At 50.1% G+C, this 21,326-nt stretch overlaps 6 protein-coding genes across 17 annotated transcripts; 3 read left to right on the top strand and 3 right to left on the bottom strand.

Annotated features, from left to right (window-relative positions):
* Positions 1 to 39: 39 nt before the first annotated feature.
* Positions 40 to 4,935, bottom strand: FVEG_07104 (hypothetical protein; the record flags this gene model as incomplete). Of its 7 annotated transcripts, XM_018895643.1 has the most annotated exons (7): positions 100 to 712; positions 768 to 1,679; positions 1,733 to 1,772; positions 1,837 to 3,842; positions 3,901 to 4,287; positions 4,336 to 4,436; positions 4,499 to 4,785. In XM_018895643.1, the coding sequence occupies 7 exons, from the start codon at positions 4,783 to 4,785 to the stop codon at positions 243 to 245; spliced, it is 4,203 nt and encodes a 1,400-aa protein (XP_018752942.1). In that variant the 3' UTR covers positions 100 to 242. The 7 variants fall into 7 exon arrangements, with proteins under 7 accessions (XP_018752939.1, XP_018752942.1, XP_018752945.1 ...); XM_018895646.1 differs by having other exon boundaries at positions 768 to 2,235; positions 2,307 to 3,842; positions 4,499 to 4,935; XM_018895641.1 differs by having other exon boundaries at positions 768 to 3,626; positions 3,705 to 3,842; positions 4,499 to 4,923.
* A 199-nt stretch (positions 4,936 to 5,134) lies between these two features.
* Positions 5,135 to 8,342, top strand: FVEG_07103 (hypothetical protein). The gene is made up of 5 exons (XM_018895639.1): positions 5,135 to 5,679; positions 5,730 to 6,497; positions 6,549 to 6,719; positions 6,778 to 7,677; positions 7,735 to 8,342. The coding sequence occupies exons 1-5, from the start codon at positions 5,401 to 5,403 to the stop codon at positions 8,062 to 8,064; spliced, it is 2,448 nt and encodes an 815-aa protein (XP_018752938.1). The 5' UTR covers positions 5,135 to 5,400; the 3' UTR covers positions 8,065 to 8,342.
* On the bottom strand, positions 7,760 to 10,452 carry FVEG_07102 (translation initiation factor 5). Its single transcript, XM_018895638.1, has 2 exons — positions 8,768 to 10,452; positions 7,760 to 8,716 (listed from the first exon to the last, which is right to left on the bottom strand). Exons 1-2 carry the CDS (start codon positions 9,752 to 9,754, stop codon positions 8,432 to 8,434), a joined length of 1,272 nt encoding a protein of 423 aa, XP_018752937.1. The 5' UTR covers positions 9,755 to 10,452; the 3' UTR covers positions 7,760 to 8,431.
* An 808-nt stretch (positions 10,453 to 11,260) lies between these two features.
* FVEG_07101 (hypothetical protein) lies at positions 11,261 to 13,518 on the bottom strand. The gene is made up of 7 exons (XM_018895637.1): positions 13,072 to 13,518; positions 12,989 to 13,019; positions 12,794 to 12,937; positions 12,741 to 12,744; positions 12,554 to 12,679; positions 11,862 to 12,501; positions 11,261 to 11,809 (listed from the first exon to the last, which is right to left on the bottom strand). Exons 1-7 carry the CDS (start codon positions 13,398 to 13,400, stop codon positions 11,641 to 11,643), a joined length of 1,443 nt encoding a protein of 480 aa, XP_018752936.1. The 5' UTR covers positions 13,401 to 13,518; the 3' UTR covers positions 11,261 to 11,640.
* Positions 13,519 to 14,088: 570 nt separating this feature from the next.
* FVEG_16014 (hypothetical protein) lies at positions 14,089 to 14,698 on the top strand. Its single transcript, XM_018905247.1, has one exon. It carries the CDS (start codon positions 14,132 to 14,134, stop codon positions 14,519 to 14,521), a length of 390 nt encoding a protein of 129 aa, XP_018752935.1. The 5' UTR covers positions 14,089 to 14,131; the 3' UTR covers positions 14,522 to 14,698.
* Positions 14,699 to 16,466: 1,768 nt separating this feature from the next.
* FVEG_07100 (hypothetical protein) lies at positions 16,467 to 21,105 on the top strand. Of its 6 annotated transcripts, XM_018895636.1 has the most exons (5): positions 16,467 to 16,514; positions 16,585 to 17,833; positions 18,324 to 19,203; positions 19,272 to 20,111; positions 20,205 to 21,105. In XM_018895636.1, the coding sequence occupies exons 2-5, from the start codon at positions 16,775 to 16,777 to the stop codon at positions 20,306 to 20,308; spliced, it is 2,883 nt and encodes a 960-aa protein (XP_018752934.1). In that variant the 5' UTR covers positions 16,467 to 16,514; positions 16,585 to 16,774; the 3' UTR covers positions 20,309 to 21,105. The 6 variants fall into 6 exon arrangements, with proteins under 6 accessions (XP_018752934.1, XP_018752932.1, XP_018752933.1 ...); XM_018895634.1 differs by having other exon boundaries at positions 19,272 to 21,105; XM_018895635.1 differs by having other exon boundaries at positions 16,467 to 17,833.
* The last annotated feature ends 221 nt before the right edge of the window (positions 21,106 to 21,326 follow it).

Raw genomic sequence — 21,326 nt, 5'->3', positions numbered from 1 at the left:
CCAACCCAATGGCCCTAGAGTTCAACCGTTGAGAACGGTTGTAGTAAGTACGTAGTGATTTCTAATGAGCACACGCCAATCGAGTCAAAACAGGAGCCAGCGAGGTTCAGTTGGATGCTCAAGGATATACGTATAGATTTAGGTTCTCCGTACTCATGCTATATGGGTCTTTGTAACAACAATACGTCTTGTCTTGCGCCGTCCCAATGATACACAAGTGACTTTTCAATCAGTATCTCTCTCTACTCTCCTTCTCGAACTTCCAAGATGTCTGCCTCGACCTCCTCTTCTTCCTCTTCTTCCTCATCTTCGTTGTTGCGATAAACCCCCTCCTCGTCTTCAGGCTCTTCCATAATTGTCTCAGGTAGTCCTCCCTGTTCTGCCTCGAGCTGCTTGATCTTTGTGTTGGTCATCTCAAAGACATATTGGCCCAGGTGCTCTACGCCTTCCATTGGTACCTCGCCCTCCACAGCCCCTGACTCCTGAGTGACCTGTCTCTGCGTAGGCCAGAGCTCTCCCGTCACCAGTATCAGCTTATCTGGTCTTTGGAGTAATATGTCAAAGGCAGGTCGAAGCTCAGGGCATGCTTCAAAAACCTCGCGGCGGCCGAGAATGTACAAGCCAAGTCTTGCTCGAGATAGAGCTACTGTCATGCGTCGTACGTCACGTAAATAGCCCACGCGTGACGTTCGGGTAAGCGACAGAATGATATCTGGAGGGAACATTAGTTTGAAGAATGGCTATAAAATGTACAACATTTCACTTACAATCGTTCTGCTCGCCCTGGTATTTGTCGACAGTAGCTACCGCCTTGGGCATACCAAAGACGGGGTTTCGGGCGCATCTATGCGAGAGCACATCCTTTACCAGGGCCCGTTGACCAGCGTAAGTTGTGAGGATAGTGATCTTCTCAGCAGGGTAACCCAGGAGGCGCATGTACTGGAAGATGGCCACTGCGTACTCGGCCTCGCCGAGGTTCTGGATAAAGTGTGGCGTGGGTTCAGCCTCTCCCCGACCCTTGTAGTCAGGCACATTGATAAACTGATAGTCAAACTTGAATCCGGCATTGGCCTTGACAAACTCAGCACTTGTCTGCACCTCGGGAAGGCTGCCGAGCTTGAGGTAGCGCCACTGGTAAAGACTCGCGATTGAACCACGAGCACGGCCCTGCTGGTCGAGGGTAACCGTAGGAACGCCCAGTCTGACCAGTCTTGAGAATAGTGACTGCTCAAGGTTGGCGTAGTGACGGAATGCCAGACTTTGAATGACCGGTGAATTCTGGAAATGGTCTCCGCACAAAACAACCCTTTGGAGAGGCAATTTACCATTTCGAGGCTTCTGCATCGCGAGTGGCAAAAAGGTCTCGATCTCGGTCACTTGAGCAGCCTCCTCCATAACTACGTTGTCGTAATGAAAACCGAGTGATGCGATCTCTCCTCTTCTGATAGCTGCATGTGTTGTCGTCATGGCGACAATGCGCGCCTCGCTGGTGAGCAGGTAGTTTGCCTTGTCACGATCTCGTCGGAGGATCTCAAACGGAAGTGCATCAGCCAGCTCCGAGAAAATCTTGGAAATATGCCGGTAGCAGCCTTCCACAGCTTCAAGCACTTGCTCTTTACTACTCTCTGGGTGGAAGATAGGTTGCGGGGCATCTGAAAAGTACGAATGAAAGGGAAAGGCTGCCACAATCTCAGCAGCTGTTGATTCCTCGGCGTAAGCGATCTGCTTGAACCTGTTCCATGCTGGAGCGACGTAGACATTATTGAAGTAACCTGCTGTCTCAGCTGAGTTCTCATGAGCTCCAGGGGCGCCAAGGCTGGTTGCTAGTTTCCTCACTTCTAAAAGATAGCGGTCTCGGTTTTCTAGGAATGACTCGACTCGGCCATGCTTGCTGAAGTTTCCTTCCGTATCTAGATCCTCTTCACCGTGGCCGAGACGCAATAGATGTCGCTCGTCGATATCGAGGGCGACGATCTTGGCAAACAGCTGGTTGAGTGCTTGGTTGCTATGAGCAAGAAGAAGCGTTTTCTGCTCGGGATAATTGTGGTAAATGTTGTTGATAACCTGTGTAGCAACATCCGTCTTTCCTGTACCGGGAGGTCCAACAATGACAGTGAGTCCAGGTTGGGTGCCTGAAGTAATAGCTTCAATCTGAGCGGGAGTGAACCGGACCGAGTTGAGCTTAGGGTTATCAACGGGATAAGGGCCGTTGTTAGGGGGCTTATAGCTCGATACCTTCATAGTCTCAATCTCAGCGATAAGTGCAGGATCGGCATCTCGACGTCGCTTTTTGGAAGGCTTATTACCTCGAGGCTCCTCTTGCTTCTCAACAGACTCCAGGACGTAGGGCGGTCCGAAGCTACCGGAGACGTCGACACCCGGGTCAATGATCTTACCAGGGAGACTTTCTGCTAGATGCTGCCAGTCAAGAAAAGTATCCCTAAAGTCGACCTTGCGTTCGCGATTTGACAAGTTCTTGTAATGCGCTCCAGCAGGATCCCCATAGCCGAGAAAGACCTCATGTAGCCATTCCGGCAGAGGAACATCTGACAGCACCAGGCTTCGAATGGATTCTAACACGGGCTTGAAGTTGTTCTCCCTTCTTCCTCTTCTCAACAGAAGGTTGACTTTGCCATAAACATCAGGCTTGTCAGCCGCCGCCCGCTCAGCATCTCTGCTGTAAGCATGTGTGTCCAGCTTGAGTTGGATGCGGCGCTTGGTGTCAAGTTTTCCTGCGCCCTCTCGAACATGGAGGCCTTTACCGTCGGTGATTTGGTGGATTTCGGCGGTTCGTACAGTTATCACACCTAGTCGTTCAGACTCTGACAAACTATCTCGTCCGTCGCTGGTGGACTTTGCTAGTGGTGGCTCGACTGCAATGAGGAAAACAACATCATCCTGTCGGAGAGAATCCCACTCTCTTCGGACTCCTTCGCCCAGACGTCTAACGTCAAAAGAAACTTCAGCGCGTACCATGGATGGTTTGTCATCTCCTACAAGAGGAGGGACAACCTCGAGGATGGCTGGCTTTGAGATCGGTATCGCCATCTTTGTGAAACCAGCAAAGTTTGTTTCATCTGATCCCTTGGCCTCTGGGCGTAAACGCCTCAAAGCAGTCTCAATATCCTTTCGGACTCCATAAAAGGACTCGCACCGATACAAGATAAGTGACCGCCACAGAAAGTCACCTATTGAGAGATATTGGAGGTTCAGTTTGGGAAGGGCCATCGGATGTGAGCCATCATATGTTTCTGCCTGCTGGAAACTGCTATCGAATATTGTCTCCTCGGTTGGTGTCAGACTCATGTCTCGTGCCGTCTCTTGGAACGTCTTTCTGCGCTCAAAATTAGACAAGAGCACTTCAAGCAACAACTTGCGATCTACTGGTAGACCCAAGCTCTCGGGATAGGCTATCCGGAGACCAAGCAGAGATACCAGGCTCAGAAGTTCTTCATCCGTCAACGGTTCCAGTAATGCCTGCAGTTCATGCCTTTGGTTAATGGAACCATAGTTCGACAGAGCCAGTACCGTAAGCTTCTCTCTGAAATGTTTCAGAGCAATGCGTTGCAACTTGGCGAGTGACGCGCAGTGTTTTTCGTACGACTCTGCTATGCTATACTGAGCGCCTGTCTGGTCATTGATATCAAAGAACGTAAAGTGGGAAAGCAAAGCCTGGAGGTCGCGGAGAAGAGTGTTTTCCTCACCATTAAACATCGGTGATAATCGCATGGCGGGAACAACATGAAGATCCTGAATCAAGGTATTGACATATCGTCTGGTTGGAAGCTGGCCCTGGAGATCAACAAGAAACTCAGTGAAACGCTCACAGTAGAGAATTTGGTCTAAGAATAGGTAGTTAATGGGATGTCGCAGGAGGTCGGGGCCAACATATTTACTTACCCGCCTTTCTGTTCTCTGCATACAGCAAACCCAAAAAGTCGAGAAGAAGTGTATAAAGCCAAGATCGCTCGAACCGTAGTCGTGCCTTGTTGGGCTCATCAGCGGCATCATATCGCTTGTGTGCGGCCTTCCAGGCTTTTCGTAGATGAGGGAGTTGATCTAGGCTAGCTTCGCGCGATGAGTCGGTGGACAAGTTGTGCCAAATGCCAATCGATACAAGAGGGGCACATTCTTTGCGGACGAGAGTGCAGTCGAGACTCTGGAAAGCATATATGAGGAAGCAGAGAAGTTGAGTCCGGAGCGTAACGGATAGTGTTCGATCGAGCATCATCGACAAGAGTCGGCGGAAAAGTGAAGAGAAATCGGCGGGTCGGTCCTCGAAGAGTGCTAACAAAATATTAGTTGTCGATCTGACAGCAAGCCATAGGGACTCACTCCATGTCGCGAGATGCTCTCGATGTTTCACGTTTGCGATGAGCGCAATCAACAGAACGTGAAAGTTGGAAGCCTCCTCGGTGTATCCTGGCCATAGGTAACTAAGGTAGGGGTGTGAGGTCAGTATTTAATGTCCAGTTACTCGGATTTCTGGCAGCCATACCTCTCTAAAGTCTGCAGGCTCTCAAGAAGCAAAAGAGACTTGTACTGGAAGCCCTCGCGTTCAAGTGCATCCCAGATACTTTGTTTGAGAACGTCGTTCTTCACCTTAGGCTTCGCTGGCTTCTTGCCGGCTTTCAACCAATGCTTTCGCGCCAGTTGGACGAACTGATGCTCCTCCTCCTCAACCTCGGCTGGGGTTGGCCGTCCATCGTTGACCTTTTCCTTTGGTTCGTTCTGCTTTTGCGCCTTGGCAGCACCGCTGCCCTTGAGTCGCTTCACTGTAGGCATTGTCGCACTAACGTGTCGTCATGGGCCTATTGAGTAGTTTGCGAAAGGTCGCTCATGGGATGAGGCTGCAGAGCCAAAGGAGTCGCGTGACTGATGATATATTCGAAGGACGAAGCTGAACTTTTTGGAGCTTGCACCTTGTAAGGTATTGGATGTCTAAAAGCGACCTGCGCCTCTCAAACAATCCGTCTCCATTATTTCAGCCTCGCAGACCCACGCGACGCGCTGACTGGGTCCAGCCACATGCAAAGTAGCTCCAATGAGTAGATACCTCAGCGCTGACGTAATTTGTGTGATTTTGTAGGTTTCAGTCTGATCATTGTACTTTAGCGTTGCTCTCGCGACGTCTCAGCCTTCTCGCTTTAAACATCTACTCCAAGCGCGACACTGCGTGCCCATTCATTCATTATCTTGATCAAAGAAAACAGAGCCTACCTACCTCCCTCCCTTTTTTGCTCATACCGACAAATCATTCCCAGCGTCTAAGACATATCCTAGGAACTACCTTGCGACTCGATCTTTGCACCATAGCGCATAAATTCGACCATTAGGATCCTTCACTCAATGATAGTCTCGACGAACTTTCACCCACAACGACTACTCTAGTCGTGCATCATGGCAGCGCAAGAGATAGACAATCCAGCTGCACCGGCGATCGCAGCTTTCACGACTCTGCTAGAAGAATTTCTTTCTCAAGCAGAGACCGCCAAACCAACATCAGCGATCGAGCCAGCTTTGCGCAAATCCGATTTCGACGACCTCTCAGGCCGAGTTTCCAGAACTGCGGACGATGTTTCCAGCCTAGCTGCTGAAGGCGCTGCGTCAGCGATCGACAAAGGACGACAGTTTGCTATAATAGAGACTGCGGCTCGTAACATATTCAGTCAACTCATTGTAAACCCCGACTCTCCGGTGCGATCCGCGCCTTGCGCTGACCAAAATAGGCGACAACCACCATCGATTCTTCCGACTATGTCAAGGTGTGGAACCTCCTCGACATCCTGTCGATTCTTTCCGACGATGGACAATGTGATCCCGCGCTCTTGTTCTGGCTAGCAGAGGAACTACTGGACAGCCAAACCATAGCTGGCTGTCGTAAGATCTTTGATTTCCTCGAGTCGAGGAGAGAACGAATCACAGCAAACCATTTCAAACAAAAGCAATTGATTGTTCTTCGAACATGCAACGAGTTGCTGCGCCGACTATCACGTGCAGAAGATACTGCTTTCTGCGGTCGCGTCTTCATCTTCATGTTCCAAAGCTTTCCTCTGGGCGACAAGAGTTCTGTGAACCTACGAGGCGAGTACCATGTCGAGAATGTCACGACCTACGAGGCGACGCGGGAAGAGGACGAGTCTAAGATGGCTGTGGACGAGCCAGAAGAGCAACTCAAGGAGCAAGCAGAGTCAAAGTCCACACCCAAGTCAGCCGACGCCAAAAAGGCAGACAAAGAGAAGCCCTTATCGACAGACGAGCTTTATCCAATATTCTGGTCCCTCCAGGAATACTTCAGTCAACCCAAAAGGCTTTTTGAGACTGCCAATCTGTCGTCCTTCAAAGAGGGTCTAGCAGCCACAATGAAAGTCTTTCAGACAGTGCACAACGATTCAAGACGAAGCCTCAAACGAAAACGAGAGAGTGGAGAAGAAGATGAGAGTTCTAACACGTTCAATCCCAAATATCTCACTAGTAAAGATTTATTCGACCTGGAGGTAGTGTCTCATAACTCAGTCTGACTCGAGTTGAAGCTAACAACAATACAGATCAGTGATTTGTCTTTCCGTCGGCATATTCTTGTGCAAGCTCTCATCGTCATGGATTTCCTCATCTCACTATCAACCCAAGCACGAGAACGACTGACAGAGGCTCTCCCCGCCAATGCCAGCGTGAATAAGGCCGTCATGTACAGTGACCAAGTCCTGAGTGACGAAGACGTAAGTGTTTCAGGAACTACGACCACAGTAGAGAGCGCTTCAGCTAACCCCTTGCTAGGCTGAATGGGCTAGTGATATGAAGAAGACTATTGCGGACTACCTCCGCCAGGGTGCTGATGGTCCATACTTTTATCGAATGGTAGAAACCGTGCTGGCTAGAGACAAGAACTGGGTTCGCTGGAAGATTGAAGGCTGTCACCCCATCAAGAGAGACCCAGTCTCGCCGGCATCCTTTCTTGAGGCAAAGGCCAACGTTCAGAAAATGGCCACCAGCAAGCGGCTAAGGTCCGTCCCTATGGGCTCTGTCTCCCTGGACTTTCTCAAGGAGGAGGATGAAGAGGCAGCGATGAGTCGACTCAAAACCAAGGAGCGCTATGAGCTACCAGAGCTCGACACATTCAAACGTAAAATTGCTGACGACGATTTTGAGATTGATATGCCAACAAACGACCAGACTAAAGCTGCTGCTATCTCTGGTAAGGCCAGCAAGAGCTGGAGAGCACTACGAATCGCAGCGCGCTCAAAGCTTGCCGCGCTCGACAAGATAGAAGATCCTAAGAAGATTGACATCGTGTTCGAGGAGCTTACAGAAGTGGATGATATGGAGGACACTGCTGAACCCACAGCAAGTGAAGAAGCTATGCCCGCCAACCGAGAACCTATCATCATCTCTGGCGTCACAGGCGTGGGCAAGTCAACCATTATCAGAAAACTTATGGAAGAGCGAAAGGGCGTGTTCGCTCCTGTTGTCCGCCATACCACACGAGAGCCTATTGAGAGTGAGGTTAACGGCAGGAGTTTCCACTTTGTGAAGCAACAAGAATTCAACCAGCTGCGAGATGGGGACCGCTTGATAGAATCAGGTACTCGGGACGGCGTCGATTACGGAACCAGTTTCAAGGCCATCGAGGCCATCACAGAGAGTGGCAAAGTGCCAATCATCGAACTAGATGTCGAGGTAAGTCAAACAATCATCAAAAAAAAAAAAGTACTTTACTGACATGATACATGTCAGGCTGCCCAATATGCCAAAGATATGGACTTTCAGGCACGCTACGTGCTCATCAAGGCATCTAAACCTGAACTTCTCAAGCAGCGCCTCGAAGCTTCGGGCAAAGAAGAATCTGCTATTCAAGATATCATGAAGAAACTTTCTACAGAACTGGAGTCGAGTAAGGTCGACGAGCTGTTTGACACATCAATTATCGACGACGATGATGTTGAAGCAGTCAAGACTATTGGGAATTACATTTATGGGGAAAGTAAGGACACAGCTATGAAGGACGAGGAGGAAGATACCACCAAGAGCGCCGAAGCAAAGGAGGCCACGATGACAGAAGCATAATACCAAGATGGAGCATGTCGAAATAATCGTGTGAACTATCTGTACGTGTAGACCAATCTCAGATGAACTAGTTGGCAATGGGCAAGGCGATATTCCCAAATTTAGTGCGAACTAGGTAGTCATCGATCACAAGCATTTCGCTGTCTCTTGCACTTACAAAAAGGCAGAGCGCATGAAAACACATCAGGTTTCGGGCAAAAGACCAGCAATAACATTGAACCATCTGAGCATCTAAGAGCACAGAGACTGCACTAAGCTGTCAACAAAGTGAATGCAACAATGCACCACAGAAGCCTACCAGCAAAACACACAAGACACGAAGCAAATAAAGGATCACACGGGAATGGAAGCCTACATAAACAGGACTTTACTCCTCATCAGAGGACTCCTCCGAATCAGCCTCAGCAAGCCAGGTCAAGAAAGGCTCAGCAGCCTTGCGAACCTTCTTGGAGGTGGAGATGTCAGTGTACTTCTTGCTAGCCTTGGATCCCCACTTGGTCACGACCTCCTCGCTGATCAGGTCATAGTGGTAGTAGAGCTGGAGAATTTTGACGATAGACTGGAACATCTCGGGGTGGTCAGCGGCCAGGGTACCGACAAGACGTTCGGTTCCACCGAGCAAAGCCTTTTCGTGACGCTCAGAAGTAACAAACTGTAGCACGTTAGTATGTGGGTGCTTCCATAAAACCAGAATTCGGCATACCTGCTTGAGCATGCTAGCACGCTTGGGAATTTGGGCAACAATATTCTTGTCAAAGATGGTTTGGACAAGAACAAGAACACTACGATGCTTGCCCTCAATACCAAGCTCCTTGGCTTTGACATAGATGTCGATAGATTCGACCTTGTCAACGCTGCCCTTCTCCTCGGCCTGGGACTGAATCCAGTCGCCAAGCTCATCGTAGATGGTGGGGCCACCCTCGCCTTCATCATCATCATCATCGCCAATGCTGAGTTTCTGCTTGAACTCGCCGGGGAGAGAGGCCTGACGGGCCTTGACGGCTTCCTCGCTCATGTCAACAGCCCATTCATGCTCCTTGACTTCGTTCTCCTGAGCGGCTTCGGCGGCCTCGGCCGCAACCTTCTGGAACTCGTCGTCACTGCCAACGTCCTCGTCGCCGTTCTCGTTTGAGCCGTTCTCAGATGCCTCATCGCTGCCAGCGCCATGCTGACCGTTGGTGCCGTTGGCAGCATTGCCGTTCTGTCGAGCCTTCTTGGCAGCCCTGCGCTCGGCCTTGTCCTTCTTGCCCTTCTTGGGCTGGTTCTTGAGGATAAAGCCACTGAGCTTGAGGCGGATATCGACATCGGTACGCTGACCGCAGGCCTTGCAGTCAAGCAGGATACGATCATCCTTAATGACAACATCGGTCTCGGGATTCTTGCATTTTTTGCAGAGAACGAACTTATTGATGAAACCATCGAGGTGATCCTGAAGCTTGGGAGCATCATGAGCACCGTTGATAATCCAACGGTCGTCTTTGGGATCAATGTTGGTCTGAGCACCAAGCTCGAAACCAAAGTACTTAATGACATAAGAACCAGGACGGGCAAGAGAGGCAGCAACGCTGCTCAGGTTGACGACGACGGTCTTGATGCCGTTTCCTTTACCTTCAATCTTGGTCTGCAGACGCTCCATCTTGTAACGATAGAAAGCATCGCTGACATCGCGACGAACGTTGACGAGAGCCATGATGGCGGTATTGAGTAATTACTGTCTTAAAGATAGAGTTGACAGGGCAAGGCGGGTGAGCGAGGCTAGTGGTTGATAGAGTCGTGAAATGACGAGGATGTCATGTATAGACTTGGTAGCAGAAGATGACTTGAGGCTGGGCGGAGCAAGGAAGGTTTCAGTGCTCTTGATGATTTTTGATTGACATGTGGCAGACCGGATGTATGATCGGATGCTGGTGGTGATGCATAGACGACAATGGTGTCTCTAGATTTCAACCGTCGGAACTGATGTCGGGGCTACAAGGCTTTCGCGGTATGCGAAATAACTGCAGCTTGAAGAGGTGTCTGAAGACGGAGAGCTGGTCGTGCTGATACATAAACAGCAGTGTGGTTTGGCGGAAATATGTGTTCGGGGGGGGGGGCCGATTTCGTAGGGAGCAAGCGAAGAACGGCGAAGATGGTACTCCAAGGCCAATACTACACTATTAACGATGCGAAGTTCGTGAGCCAGGTATAAGTGGCGAGGGAGTCAAGTAGGCAATGCGCGCTGCGACTGGAAGAGTCAACAGGCAAGTATGGGAGTGAGATGCGCTTGGCGCGATGAGTTCAGGGGCGCTCGGTTGAGTTGAGTTGAAATTTGCTGTCTCGATGAGATGCAGAGTGTGATGTTGAGAAGGAGGAGAAGAAGAGAAAAAGTGCAAAAGAGGAGCAACCAGGTGAGTTAAGAAGGAAGGAGGGAGGGGCGACGTTAGGGCCGACCGGGATTTTTGTTTTTTTGGAAGCCCGGAAGGGACGCTAAAGAATGGGGCAAGCAAAAAAAAACCTGACACAACCTCAGATTCAGTCAACATCCATCAGAAGAACCAATACCTGTGATGTTGTGATCAAAACTGTCAGAGAATGGCCCAGATATTAATTACCTAGTACTGAAGATACTGTTTGAGACTGTTTTCTGATCCTGTGTTGCCAACAAAGAAGTTGCAAAGACTAGAGATTTCCCCCAAAAGTTTGAAACACTACCTCAGGTAATAAGAAAACTTTACTCCATAACTACCTTACCTTACCTTAAAATCTGAGTGCCCGAGGTTTCCAGGCTTGATTCCAACAGTGAGGAGGCAGATGATCAATCACTGTACTTTCAGCGCCTTACGCGGTTCGTAGCGCTCATGCCAGGTAGTGATCCACTGTTCCACAGCTCGCTTCGCCGGGTGGGGCGGAGCCTGGGCTCCTGTAGGTTTGTCCTGGGCTTGGGGGGCAAGAAAACATCGAACCATAATATAGGGCGTCAAAATAAACTCAGCAAAGGGTATCCTAAGTCTACACTAAGCTTATCCTAAATTTATATTAAGTTACCTAAGTATTATTATCACTTAGGATCAAGATCCTGAGTTTTCTTTCCTCCCCCAGGCTGGTAGCCTGGGGGCCTCATGCTTGACTGCCCAGCCCTTCACTCCATTCTTCATAATATGGAATTTTCCTCACACTGTACACGTGCAAGCCAGGCAGTGAACGCAACCCAACGCACTCATGCCTTTTTTCACGTTGTGAATTCGGGGGATGCAGCCGGAGAATGACAAATACGACATCGGTGTATTCGGATTTAAAAGCCACAAACTCCAACCGACGAAGGCAATCACGATATGTTGTTTGTTTGAAGTGGGTTTTGATTGTGAGTCTCTTCTATAGACGATAGAAACACCCTCTACCCTCAGCTGTGATTGTTTGTTTGAGCTTTTCATATCCCCTATCGCCGAGTTGCCGATCCCATCCTTCAGCATATGACAATCGCACATTCTAGACTGTTTGGTGGGTGGGTGTGTGCGTGTGTGTGCTAATCGTGATTCTGATGTCCTGATCAAACTCCCGTCCCTTCGTCAATGCTCATCAACTCGTTTGAATTATAGTTCAGCCCTTCACAGGCACGAATTTAAGGAGGCATCGCTTTCCAAGAGGTCGCGAGGAAATCAGTTGATCGTCCATCGCCATAGATTCGCACTTCATTGATTCATCTGGCTCAGTTTCGTACCGTGAATACACGTCTCGCAGCAGGGTTTTCATCTCCGCCATGGCAAGGCTGCAGCACGTGTTAACCTCTTCGTTATTTAAAGCTCGGCAGAGATACTCACTGTTTCCCGATGCATCCTCTTCCTCCACTAGAGAAGGCCCATTGGTGTCTTCGTCGGTCGGCATCTCCATCGGCCTCCAACCACCTTTCAGGGTAGAACCTGTCCGGCTCGGGGAACACATGATCATTAATTCGGTGAACCGAAAGGGCCTGGCAACTGACAACTGTCTTCTGGGGTAAGGAGAAGCCATCAATGACACGGCCGCCGTGGGGAACGTATCGAGGCAATGACATTGGAATAGCGGGGAAACATCTCAGTCCCTCGTTCAGGACAGCATCTAGCATGGGCAACTCGTCAAAGTTGGCGTCAGGCTTGCTTCGAAACTCTTGTCGCAGAAGTCGTTGATACTTTATCGATCGGGGCAGTGAGAGTTCCCACATCAAGAAGCAGAGAACATCGCCGGTCGTATCGATGCCAGCGGCCATATGATCGAGACACTCGGCAGCCATGTCGATAGTATCAAGGACGCTATCCTTCTCCTTAAGCCGGTTCAGAACGGTGAAATCTGCTGCACCATCTTCTTTGGCGTTCTCGATTACAAAATTGTCGGCCAGAGGAATCAGTCGAGGTTTGGCAAAGCTAGTCAGAATGCTGGATCCAAGACGGTGAAGAATCGGGCTGTAGTACTGGACCAGACGGTCTGAGTTTCCTTGTGAGCTCCAACGTGTGATCTTTGGCATTCGAGGGCTTACTTTGAAGACTGTCATCGGCAGCAACTTGATGCATCATTTCTTCGTCGTCCTTGTTTTGCAGGCAGTTGCTTCCATATGGGTGGAACAACTGGTGCGTAACGCAATCACAAGCATATGCGTGCAACGCTGGTTTGGTCAGCTGTGCCGTTCTCCTCAATCGGTTCTGCTCCTTGCAATCGGTACTAACCTCTCTATATCAGTTTGTTAGCATACCCTGGAGAGAAAGAACAATCTACTTACAAATACGTCTGCCGTCTTGTCAGGTGAGTCAACACAACGCTCAACAAACCTCTTGGAGCGTTCTTGTATCCCGGCCAAGGGAGCTTGCTTCATTACGTTGCTGTTGGCATATCTATCGCCAATCATCCTCCGTCGTTTCGCATGCTGGAGGAAAGTCAGCTTGGCTAAACATCACGGCTCCTAATCTGAACTTACATCGCCTTTAACCAGTGTTGAGAACATTGTTCTGTAAGGCACAGTGAGAACCAGCATCCCACTCCTATGATGTGAGTTCTTACCGCTTGCCGTAGACTTGGAAGAGGTCATAAAACTCGGTTTTGTCGTATCCGCTACCACCGGAACCATAAATCTCTTTGAGAGCATCAATCGAAGTGAATGAGACCTCATTGGGTGCGATCCTGACAACTGTGCCATATTTCTTATGAAGCTCGTGAATGTATACGGTACGGTTGGCATTGAGTTCGTGCCATTTCAGTACAAGCGAGGTGAAGTTGGATATCAAGGGACCGGGAACCTTTGCCGTGGCCGAAGTCAGACGGATAATGAGATGAGTGACAACCAGGAGAGCAGCAGCTCCGAGCATGAAGCTTGGTGATAGCATCAACATTGTAGCAACGTTGGTATGTTTGAACTTGACTAATTGAAGGCTGGTTCTCTCACTTCATGGAGAGAAAGAGGGAGAGTTGGAGCCAGCCATTGACCGGCTAGGTTGAGGTTCTTATCACGAGATCTGATCTGAGATAGAAGCGCTCCGATATGACTCCAACTCGTCGGGTCCAAGCCCGAATTGCCTACTTCGTGTGGGGGGGATTGCTGCGTAACCGAGAGATAAGTTGATCCATAACCAGTCACGCCCTTTAATCTTCTCTCTATTACATATCCGTATCTAGTTGTCGCTTCTTTGTCCCCTGTTGAGTAAGGTCTTCTCCACATTCTGGGGATTCCCGCGTCCACCTGCTTTTAGGATCAAAGATATCATCCATGTGGAATTGCTATCTACAAATCGTGACTTGAAAGATATGTTAATTTCTATACCCTTTCAGCATATGGCATAGCAATTTATATAGTACAACTTGTCTATGATTCGTCCAGTTGCTCACGCATGCCATTCGTCCTCGTCTACTACATATACATCCATACAAACAACCAACGTTGAAAATTCCCCATATTTCAACCCCCAAACCCGACCCCGGCATCTAGGGTATGCATATGATTCGACGCCCTATTTCATGTCATGAAGTTCAAACTACCGACTTCCGGACCTCTCACCCCTGCAAATCCCCGCATTCATGTTACCCAGACAGCTGATTGATAGTGTGGCAGAGATATGATGTCCGGATGTATAACTTCATAGCTCTGGCTTCTTATCACCGCCAGGTTTCTGATGATCACCTCCCCCAAGCATGCCAGAAATCCAACTCAGGCCCGGAATCTGCATGGGAGCAGCAGGAGGATATTCCTTGCTGCCGATCTTGGTTTTGGGAGTACAAGTACACCATTCAGCCTGTGGCACTCCGTCGAAGACTTGTTGAACGTGGTTACCACACCCACGCCAGGACTTCTTCGCTATATAGGCGTCAATTCATATCTCACAAACTCAATCGACGTGGAGGAATGACAGAACTCACAGCATGTTGGGCAAGTCGCACCAAAGCACATCGAGTCAGGTTGTTCTCGTTCAGATGTGATGGTGAGTGGCTAATTATTGGGCCACCTGTGAGCAGGTGAAGTCAGGTATTGTTGGTGTGAATGCTCGACGAATGAGTTCTTTTAGGCCTTTACGGTGCAGAGTTTTCCTCTGAAGGTTTCCATAGATTTATATATCGATGTCATCGGACCCATTACGTAGGTTGGAAGCCGAATTATAAAAGATGAAGCCATGGTCGCTGAATTAATTAATCGCCGTCTTGGAGTGAGGGTTCCCCCTATAAGCCTACCCTAGATATAGGTCGATGAAGATATTTGGGCTAGGGATGTTCAACATACTACCAAAAGACGACGATATGCTGCTAGGCGATGGTATTTGCTTCAATTTCATGGCACCCCAAGTTGTTCTCATACATTACACATTCTATATTCGAAATGTCATATGTATTCGGGTCTCAGGGTCACAACAATTGAGACCTGGCCTTAAGCTAGCTAGCCCTGGGCCGTTTATTGTATGGTAAGCTGAAAAGAGGAATGCTGTCCAAGTCATGGTAGCTCATCATAACAGAGGGACTTCAGATGTTGACCTGGGCCACCAGCTAGATCTGACTTGTCGTAAGAAACATGAGTTAGCCAAGTCCTGGTGCTGCCAAACTTGATACTGGATCAACACCCCCCTGTATGACAGGAAGCTTATGAGTTGCTATTTATAGTATTAAATTGCTAGGGTAGGTATGCACGGCTTATGGGATAGTACATATACCGAGATTCAAAATTGAAGACGACCAGTTAAAAAGGCTGGATTGTAGAGCTTTCATGTGACAGCAACGAACATCACATTATACAGGACGAGTCAATGATAGAACATATTGAATACCTTTTGAGATCTTTATAATCACATGGTCGCGTTGGACTCCTACATCAATCATTAGCAAAACAACCGGCAAATACGCGGCATCGTCTTTTAACCGTAGGATCACATATTGGAACCCAACCCGCAGACACAGCCTCCTTTCAACAGAATCCAGTGCCCACAAGGCCAGTCTGGCCAGCGTGCTCCGCTCAAGAAACAAGGACCTACAGAGACGACTTCCGACAAGGCTGATGAACCGCAAGTGAGAAGTGATCAAAGCTTGAAGTACTAGCTCTCATAGGAGGGCTTATTGCTGACATGTACGGAGTACGAGAAGCTTGGAAGTGGACGAACCCGACCTGTCTAGCCTGTCTAGAGGAGAAAAGACTCAACCAACCAACGCGATGATGACCATCCAAAGGTTGTAGTGCATATCGGCTACGCTAGTGGATACCGTAACTGTCGGTACGAGCATCCATATTCCAGAATATGTCACCTGCAGTAGAGGAGATTGGCAGATTTACATGGAACGTGCTAACGCTGCTCGAGGTCTTGGCTAATATCCGATTGTCTTAACTGGAGTTGTCTCGTGCATGGTCCTATTATACCAAGAGGTAACAATCCATCTGCTTAAAAACCATCAGTCTTGGGTAGCATGTTGCAACTTTCCGTTTCGCAATCCAGTTCGCGGTCTTGGTTACAAAAAATCTAGGCCTGCCTATCACCATACGAATGTACATAGTGCCGCAGGGTACCTATAGTCAGTCGAAGGCTGTGCTTTCAACGTGCGTACTCCGTAGTTAGACCTTGTCTTATTCGTGTCAAGACCAGATGAACCCCATATACACGAATGAATAGCATCGGCCGCGCAATTGATCAAGTTAATAACTCGGAACACAACCCAAAGACATGTTAGCGAGTGGTACTGTGTCCGCCTTATCAGCCCTCTGCTACCCAATCTCTCTAGGGATCCAGGGATCCAGGGATGGATGTTTGGTGTCCACGAGGTCTGCATAGGTAGGTACTTAGGTAGCTGGGTAGCAAGTAAGGCGCTGAACATCCACTAACCCCGGCCCATCCATGGCAGCGGGTTCAGCACGGGCACCCACCTACCTACCTCTAGGTACTCCGTAGACACAGGCAGAAAGGGATAGCTCAATCAGCTTGCGTCGTGCCCCGTCCCGTCCGCTCGGTGCCCTCCATTGCTTCTATACCTACTAGGTAGGTAGGTGGCTCAAAGAAGTACATTGCTTTGATGTACTGCCCCGATTTCGATACTGACCTCCCTTAGTAGTTTACAGGACTTAGGTTGACTTACCTCACCTACCTTAGCTGACATTGGACTCTATCTCTCTCATCTGCGTCCCATAACTTCCGCCTGTTCCATTCTCTCCGACCTCACCTCGACACTCGCTGTGCGCGATTACCTCCTCCGAACTCCCTCCTCATCTGCCGTCCGCAACGACAATCGCAATCGCAGTATGAGGAACTTCCTCGGCAAGCACAGCAACCGATCATCGCATGCGCTCAGTGAGCCGCGAAACTCGTCCAAGACGCCTGCGACTTCAACCCCGACGAACAACAGCCAGACTCCGACAGGCGGTAGTGCTGCGACTCCTCAAGCGGCAGGCCACCAGCGTCAACCAAGCCACCAGGCTCAGCAGCAGATCCAGCAAGATCAACACTATCAAGTTCAGCAGCACCAGCAACTCCTCGACGAGGCAGACTCAGCCTCCCACGGCGCCCACTTCGGCCACTCGCACTCGGTCGGTGCCAATGCCAACGCTGCCAGTGCTAATGCGAGCGCCAACAATCCTTCCGCCATAAACCCCCATTCAGCCTTGTCCTCGTCCCATAACACCGCCTTCAGCTCGAGCGAGTCCTTTGATTCACAACAGCCGCCTCCCCCCTCTCACTACCTGCAGAATCAACAGCCGCCGTTACATATCCAACATCCCCAGCAGCAGCCTCAAGGTTCGCTACCGTTACTGCCATCCCCCTCCTCCGCTTCCGCTGGCGCCCCTCCCCCGCCGCATCTTTATAGCTCGCCTTCAGCCGCCAGTAGCACAACCGGTGCTAACATTAATCAACATCCTCCTTCTTTACAGCAGCAGCAGAGTTCCAACCTTTCTAACGTCACATTTGATCCTCATCAGCCGCAGAGCGAATTTAACGACGCTGGCCTGGGCCGTTCGCAGAGTATCCGTTATAGCGCTGCCACGCCCTATAACCTCCAGACCTCATCCGTAGAGGACCTGAACCGTTACGGCCAAATTCCACCCCAGCAGCAGCAGCAACAACAGCAGCAGCAAGCACAGGCACAGGCACAGGCACAGGCACAAGCACAAGCACAACAGCAAGCACAACAGCAAGCAGCTCCTGCTGAGAAGCGCTCGACTCGAAAATTGATTAAGGGCATATTTTCTGGGTCCAATCGTGGGGCATCCGACGGCCAGCACCACCATAGCATAAGCATCGGCCACAATAACAACCAATCCTACGATAATACAGGCGGCCTTGCACGTCGGCCTTCCAAGCGGGTGAGCAATCCACCGCCTTTCTATTCTGAATCGTTCCTTGATTTTCTTGTCCCACCCCTTACCAGTTGTGAGCTGGAACCCCCAGTCTTCCTATCTTGTTTGTTCACTTGTCTCTTCCCCTCTCTCAGCCCAGCCCAACACCCCAATCTCACTCCCAATCTCACTCCGCCTTCCTCTCTGCTCTATCTGTCACTCAGCAAAGTACTTGGCCAGCCACAGTCGTCAAGCCCAGTCCAGAACTTGACCCAATCTCCTTTCATCATCTCTAGCCCAAGCCCAAGCCCCAGTCGTTAAACCTGGCTACTGTGCCGTGCCATTGGCGTTAGCCGCCCTCGCCACGTCCGCCAGCTCAAGCTGAGATCCTCAGCAGGTCCAGCAGCTCCCGGAGAGTCAACGTTCCCCTTTACCCCAGCTTTCGTCTCGCCAGGGTCTCGACGATATTAATGAACACTATACCGCGCATCAATCTAACCAGTCATCACCTTCACAGACTTCACGAATTTCGCTCCACAACACCATTCGCCGAGTCTCTGGTGAAGCAGACCAACAGCAACAGCAACATCAACAGCAGCAGCAGCCTTCTTACGAGGACCCCGCCTATCACCAGAACCAGAGCCAGGCCCCGCTACAGCAGCAGCAGCTGCACCAACAGCAGCCGCAAACCCACGTTCAGGTACATACGGAGGACCAGCAACCACAAAGCGCTTACGAGACGAACGTGTACGACCAGCAACAATCACCTCTCAACCCACCACAGCATTCGCCTTCGCAACAGCCTTATCAGTTCTCAAACGCTCAACAGCAAGGCAACTATCACCAGGGTGGTAACCAAGGTGGAGATCTCCGATCAGTTCCCGCACACTTGGGCCCCAGCGCACAGTTTCAGAACCCTGAAACAGTCTCTCAGTTCTCGCATGAATCGCCTGTCGCCGACTCGGACCAGCGTTCGGCCAAACTGCAATCAGCAACCAACTCTCCCGCTGTGAACCACGCCCTGTATATACAGAATCAAGGTTCAACCCCGAGCCTTCCTCCTGCTCAACAGACAGCCACTCAGCCGCAGCAACCCGGTATGGCACCACCGACTGGAGGACCTCCATCCGCGCGCCGTCCCGACTCCGACAAGCTGCGTGGGCAGGCCGATGTCCCCGGTGGCCCGCCCCCCACTTACCGTTCCGCCAACTCTATGAACAACATGAACCCACTACCTCCCGTGCCGCCACAGTCGGCCGGCCAGTCACCGGCCTACCGTAGCGATCGCCCATCTCCCTATGAGGGTCAACCCGTAGATCAAGGAAGGGACAGCCCCCAGCCAGTATCTGCAGTTCCCGCTGAGGCTGGCGAAAATGACAAGTCTTTTAAGGATCTGTGTAAGTAGAGACCAGAGGAATCTCTGCTTAGGCGCTGAGAGTACAGCATACTGATTGATTGTTTACAGTAACTAAATACAAGAACGTCAAGAGACTCTACTTTGATGGCAAGGGACAGATTGAGGCCCTGAATGGTCAAATCGTGCATCTCCAGAATGCAGTCGCCAACCAGCGCATGTCGCAATCGCGTACCGCTCTCGATGACAGTGAATACTCGACACGATTCAACCGACTCAATGGTGCCATTAACAACCTCTCGTTCAATATTCGAAAAGATTGGCGGTGCGTGCCGCAATGGCTCGACAAGTATGTCAGCACAGAAGCACTCAAGACAGGAAAGGCTGAGATGACAGCTATTGGACGCGCTGTGATCTCACGTTGGATTATGGAGGAGGTGTTCAACAAGTGTTTCCACCCTGGATTGGATGCGCAGCTGAGCCAATCTCTCAAGGAGATTGAGCTGGGCATTCGAAGCAACACGCATACTTTGACTAGTCAGGAAGAGTTCGACGCCCTGACGAACAAGATTGTGAGCTGGCGGATGACATCATTGGACGGTTTGCACCGACAGCTCAACTCAGCAGCTGCGAACGATAATCGCAATGCATTTATCGCCAAGTCAACGGCATCCCTGACTAGCTGTCTTTACCAGTTCCTTTGCAACCCGCCACCACCTGGCGTGGATGGTAGCGCATCAATGATCGTGGAGCTTGCGGTGGGCATTGCAGCCAACCTTCCCCTGGAGAGTCGGGATGTGGCCATTACCTACCCGTTGCCTGGAGAGATCGTCCAGCCGCATGTGATGGAGGTTGAGAAGGCTGCCTTGCCAGTATTGGAGGCTCAGAAGGGAGAGGGAGAGGGCGACGACAAGGACGGCGACGACGAAAAGAGCGGCAAAGCTAAGACTGGTACGTTGAATAATGCAGCCCCGCCCGAGAGCGGGGAGGGTAACGATGCTTCAAAGAGCGCAATGAAGGATGCTGACAAGGACACTTTTGTAGCGGCCCTGCCGAAGGACTCGAACAGGGTGCGATTCGCAGGATTTATGGCGTTGGAAGTACGAGGGAGACAAGTTCTGATGAAGGCGCCTGTCTGGACTCTGTGAAGACAAGTCAAGTACTTTGAGTATTGATGACTCTATTACGATGAAGCTCAGGGAAACGAGCAATTAGTGCCATGCGTTGGGTGAAATGGCGAGGCGACAGTAGATATCCGGAGAGAGAACAAGGGCCCGAGAGTTGACTGAGGGTCAATGGGGTTGTGACAACATGACCTCGAACAGAGCAAGATGGGATAAAGGATCACGAACGGTATGAGGATGGTTTTTTTTTTTTTTTCTTTTTCTCTAGGGATACTGGATGCAGACCCTTATTTTGTAAATACATACATGTTACCATGAGACGAGCAGTCCATGCATGATGCGACAAGGATTCCCTATTGGCATCTGGCTGCATATACAAAATCAGTTTAGAGTCATGAAAAAGGCTCCGAATCACGTTCTTTGAGTGCCATGAAGGTGCCTGACTGACTTGGAGTAGGATGGATGATGCAAGTTAATCGCTTACCGTATTTGGACTTGACGCAAGATGAGTCGAAGGGTCCAAGCTACTATTGGATACCTGCTAAGGTAAATACCTAGTACCTTAAGGACCTACCTACCTACTCAGGGCTGAATTCTACGAGCCTCATAAGATCCTTGGGATAGGGCACCTAGGGGTACTAAGCTTCTGGGGGATGGGGTACTTGATAGACGGCCAAGGAGTCACTTCCATTCAAAAAGAGTCATCCTACCTACAGTAACAAATATCCATATACCTTGCCTTGTTGATTTATTAAGCAGGGTCCTTTTCACCTTACAGTACCCGCCCAATCCATTGTGGCGAGGTTCCTGAGCAATCTGCTGCAAGTGAGTCATCAGGCTCATAGGTTATGTACCTTGCTGTTTTCAGACGGGGCGTGCTTAGGGGCCTGAGAGCAAATTTAGCGACAACCTGAGGGACCTTTTAGTTGCTCACTGCCTGAGCTCCACTATCTGATCCAGAATGGAACCGCATCCAATTACATAAATAACGGCGAGAGCTCCCCCCGCTCCAAAGAAAAATAAGAAGGAGGGGCAAGAAAGC

Source organism: Fusarium verticillioides, chromosome 7, assembly GCF_000149555.1.
Source record: "Fusarium verticillioides 7600 chromosome 7, whole genome shotgun sequence".
Classification (NCBI taxonomy): Eukaryota; Fungi; Ascomycota; class Sordariomycetes; order Hypocreales; family Nectriaceae; genus Fusarium; species Fusarium verticillioides.
The sequence above is the reverse complement of the archived record's forward strand: the minus strand, read 5'-3'. Positions and strand labels throughout refer to the sequence as shown.

Excerpts from the sequence above, each read along its gene's own strand:
- FVEG_16014 (XM_018905247.1), top strand. The coding sequence starts at position 14,132 with ATGTATAACTTCATAGCTCTGGCTTCTTATCACCGCCAGGTTTCTGAT.
- FVEG_07101 (XM_018895637.1), bottom strand. The coding sequence starts at position 13,400 with ATGTTGATGCTATCACCAAGCTTCATGCTCGGAGCTGCTGCTCTCCTG. Across the intron at positions 13,020-13,071 it reads TTCCAAGTCTACGGCAAGCG|AACAATGTTCTCAACACTGG; the intron begins GTAAGAACTCAC and ends TGTGCCTTACAG. Across the intron at positions 12,502-12,553 it reads TGCCGATGACAGTCTTCAAA|ACCGTCTGGTCCAGTACTAC; the intron begins GTAAGCCCTCGA and ends AAGGAAACTCAG.
- FVEG_07103 (XM_018895639.1), top strand. The coding sequence starts at position 5,401 with ATGGCAGCGCAAGAGATAGACAATCCAGCTGCACCGGCGATCGCAGCT. Across the intron at positions 6,498-6,548 it reads AAGATTTATTCGACCTGGAG|ATCAGTGATTTGTCTTTCCG; the intron begins GTAGTGTCTCAT and ends ACAACAATACAG. Across the intron at positions 6,720-6,777 it reads AAGTCCTGAGTGACGAAGAC|GCTGAATGGGCTAGTGATAT; the intron begins GTAAGTGTTTCA and ends ACCCCTTGCTAG.
- FVEG_07102 (XM_018895638.1), bottom strand. The coding sequence starts at position 9,754 with ATGGCTCTCGTCAACGTTCGTCGCGATGTCAGCGATGCTTTCTATCGT. Across the intron at positions 8,717-8,767 it reads GTGCTAGCATGCTCAAGCAG|TTTGTTACTTCTGAGCGTCA; the intron begins GTATGCCGAATT and ends AACGTGCTACAG.
- FVEG_07100 (XM_018895631.1), top strand. The coding sequence starts at position 16,775 with ATGAGGAACTTCCTCGGCAAGCACAGCAACCGATCATCGCATGCGCTC. Across the intron at positions 17,834-18,203 it reads CACGTCGGCCTTCCAAGCGG|GTCCAGCAGCTCCCGGAGAG; the intron begins GTGAGCAATCCA and ends GATCCTCAGCAG. Across the intron at positions 19,204-19,271 it reads CAAGTCTTTTAAGGATCTGT|TAACTAAATACAAGAACGTC; the intron begins GTAAGTAGAGAC and ends GATTGTTTACAG.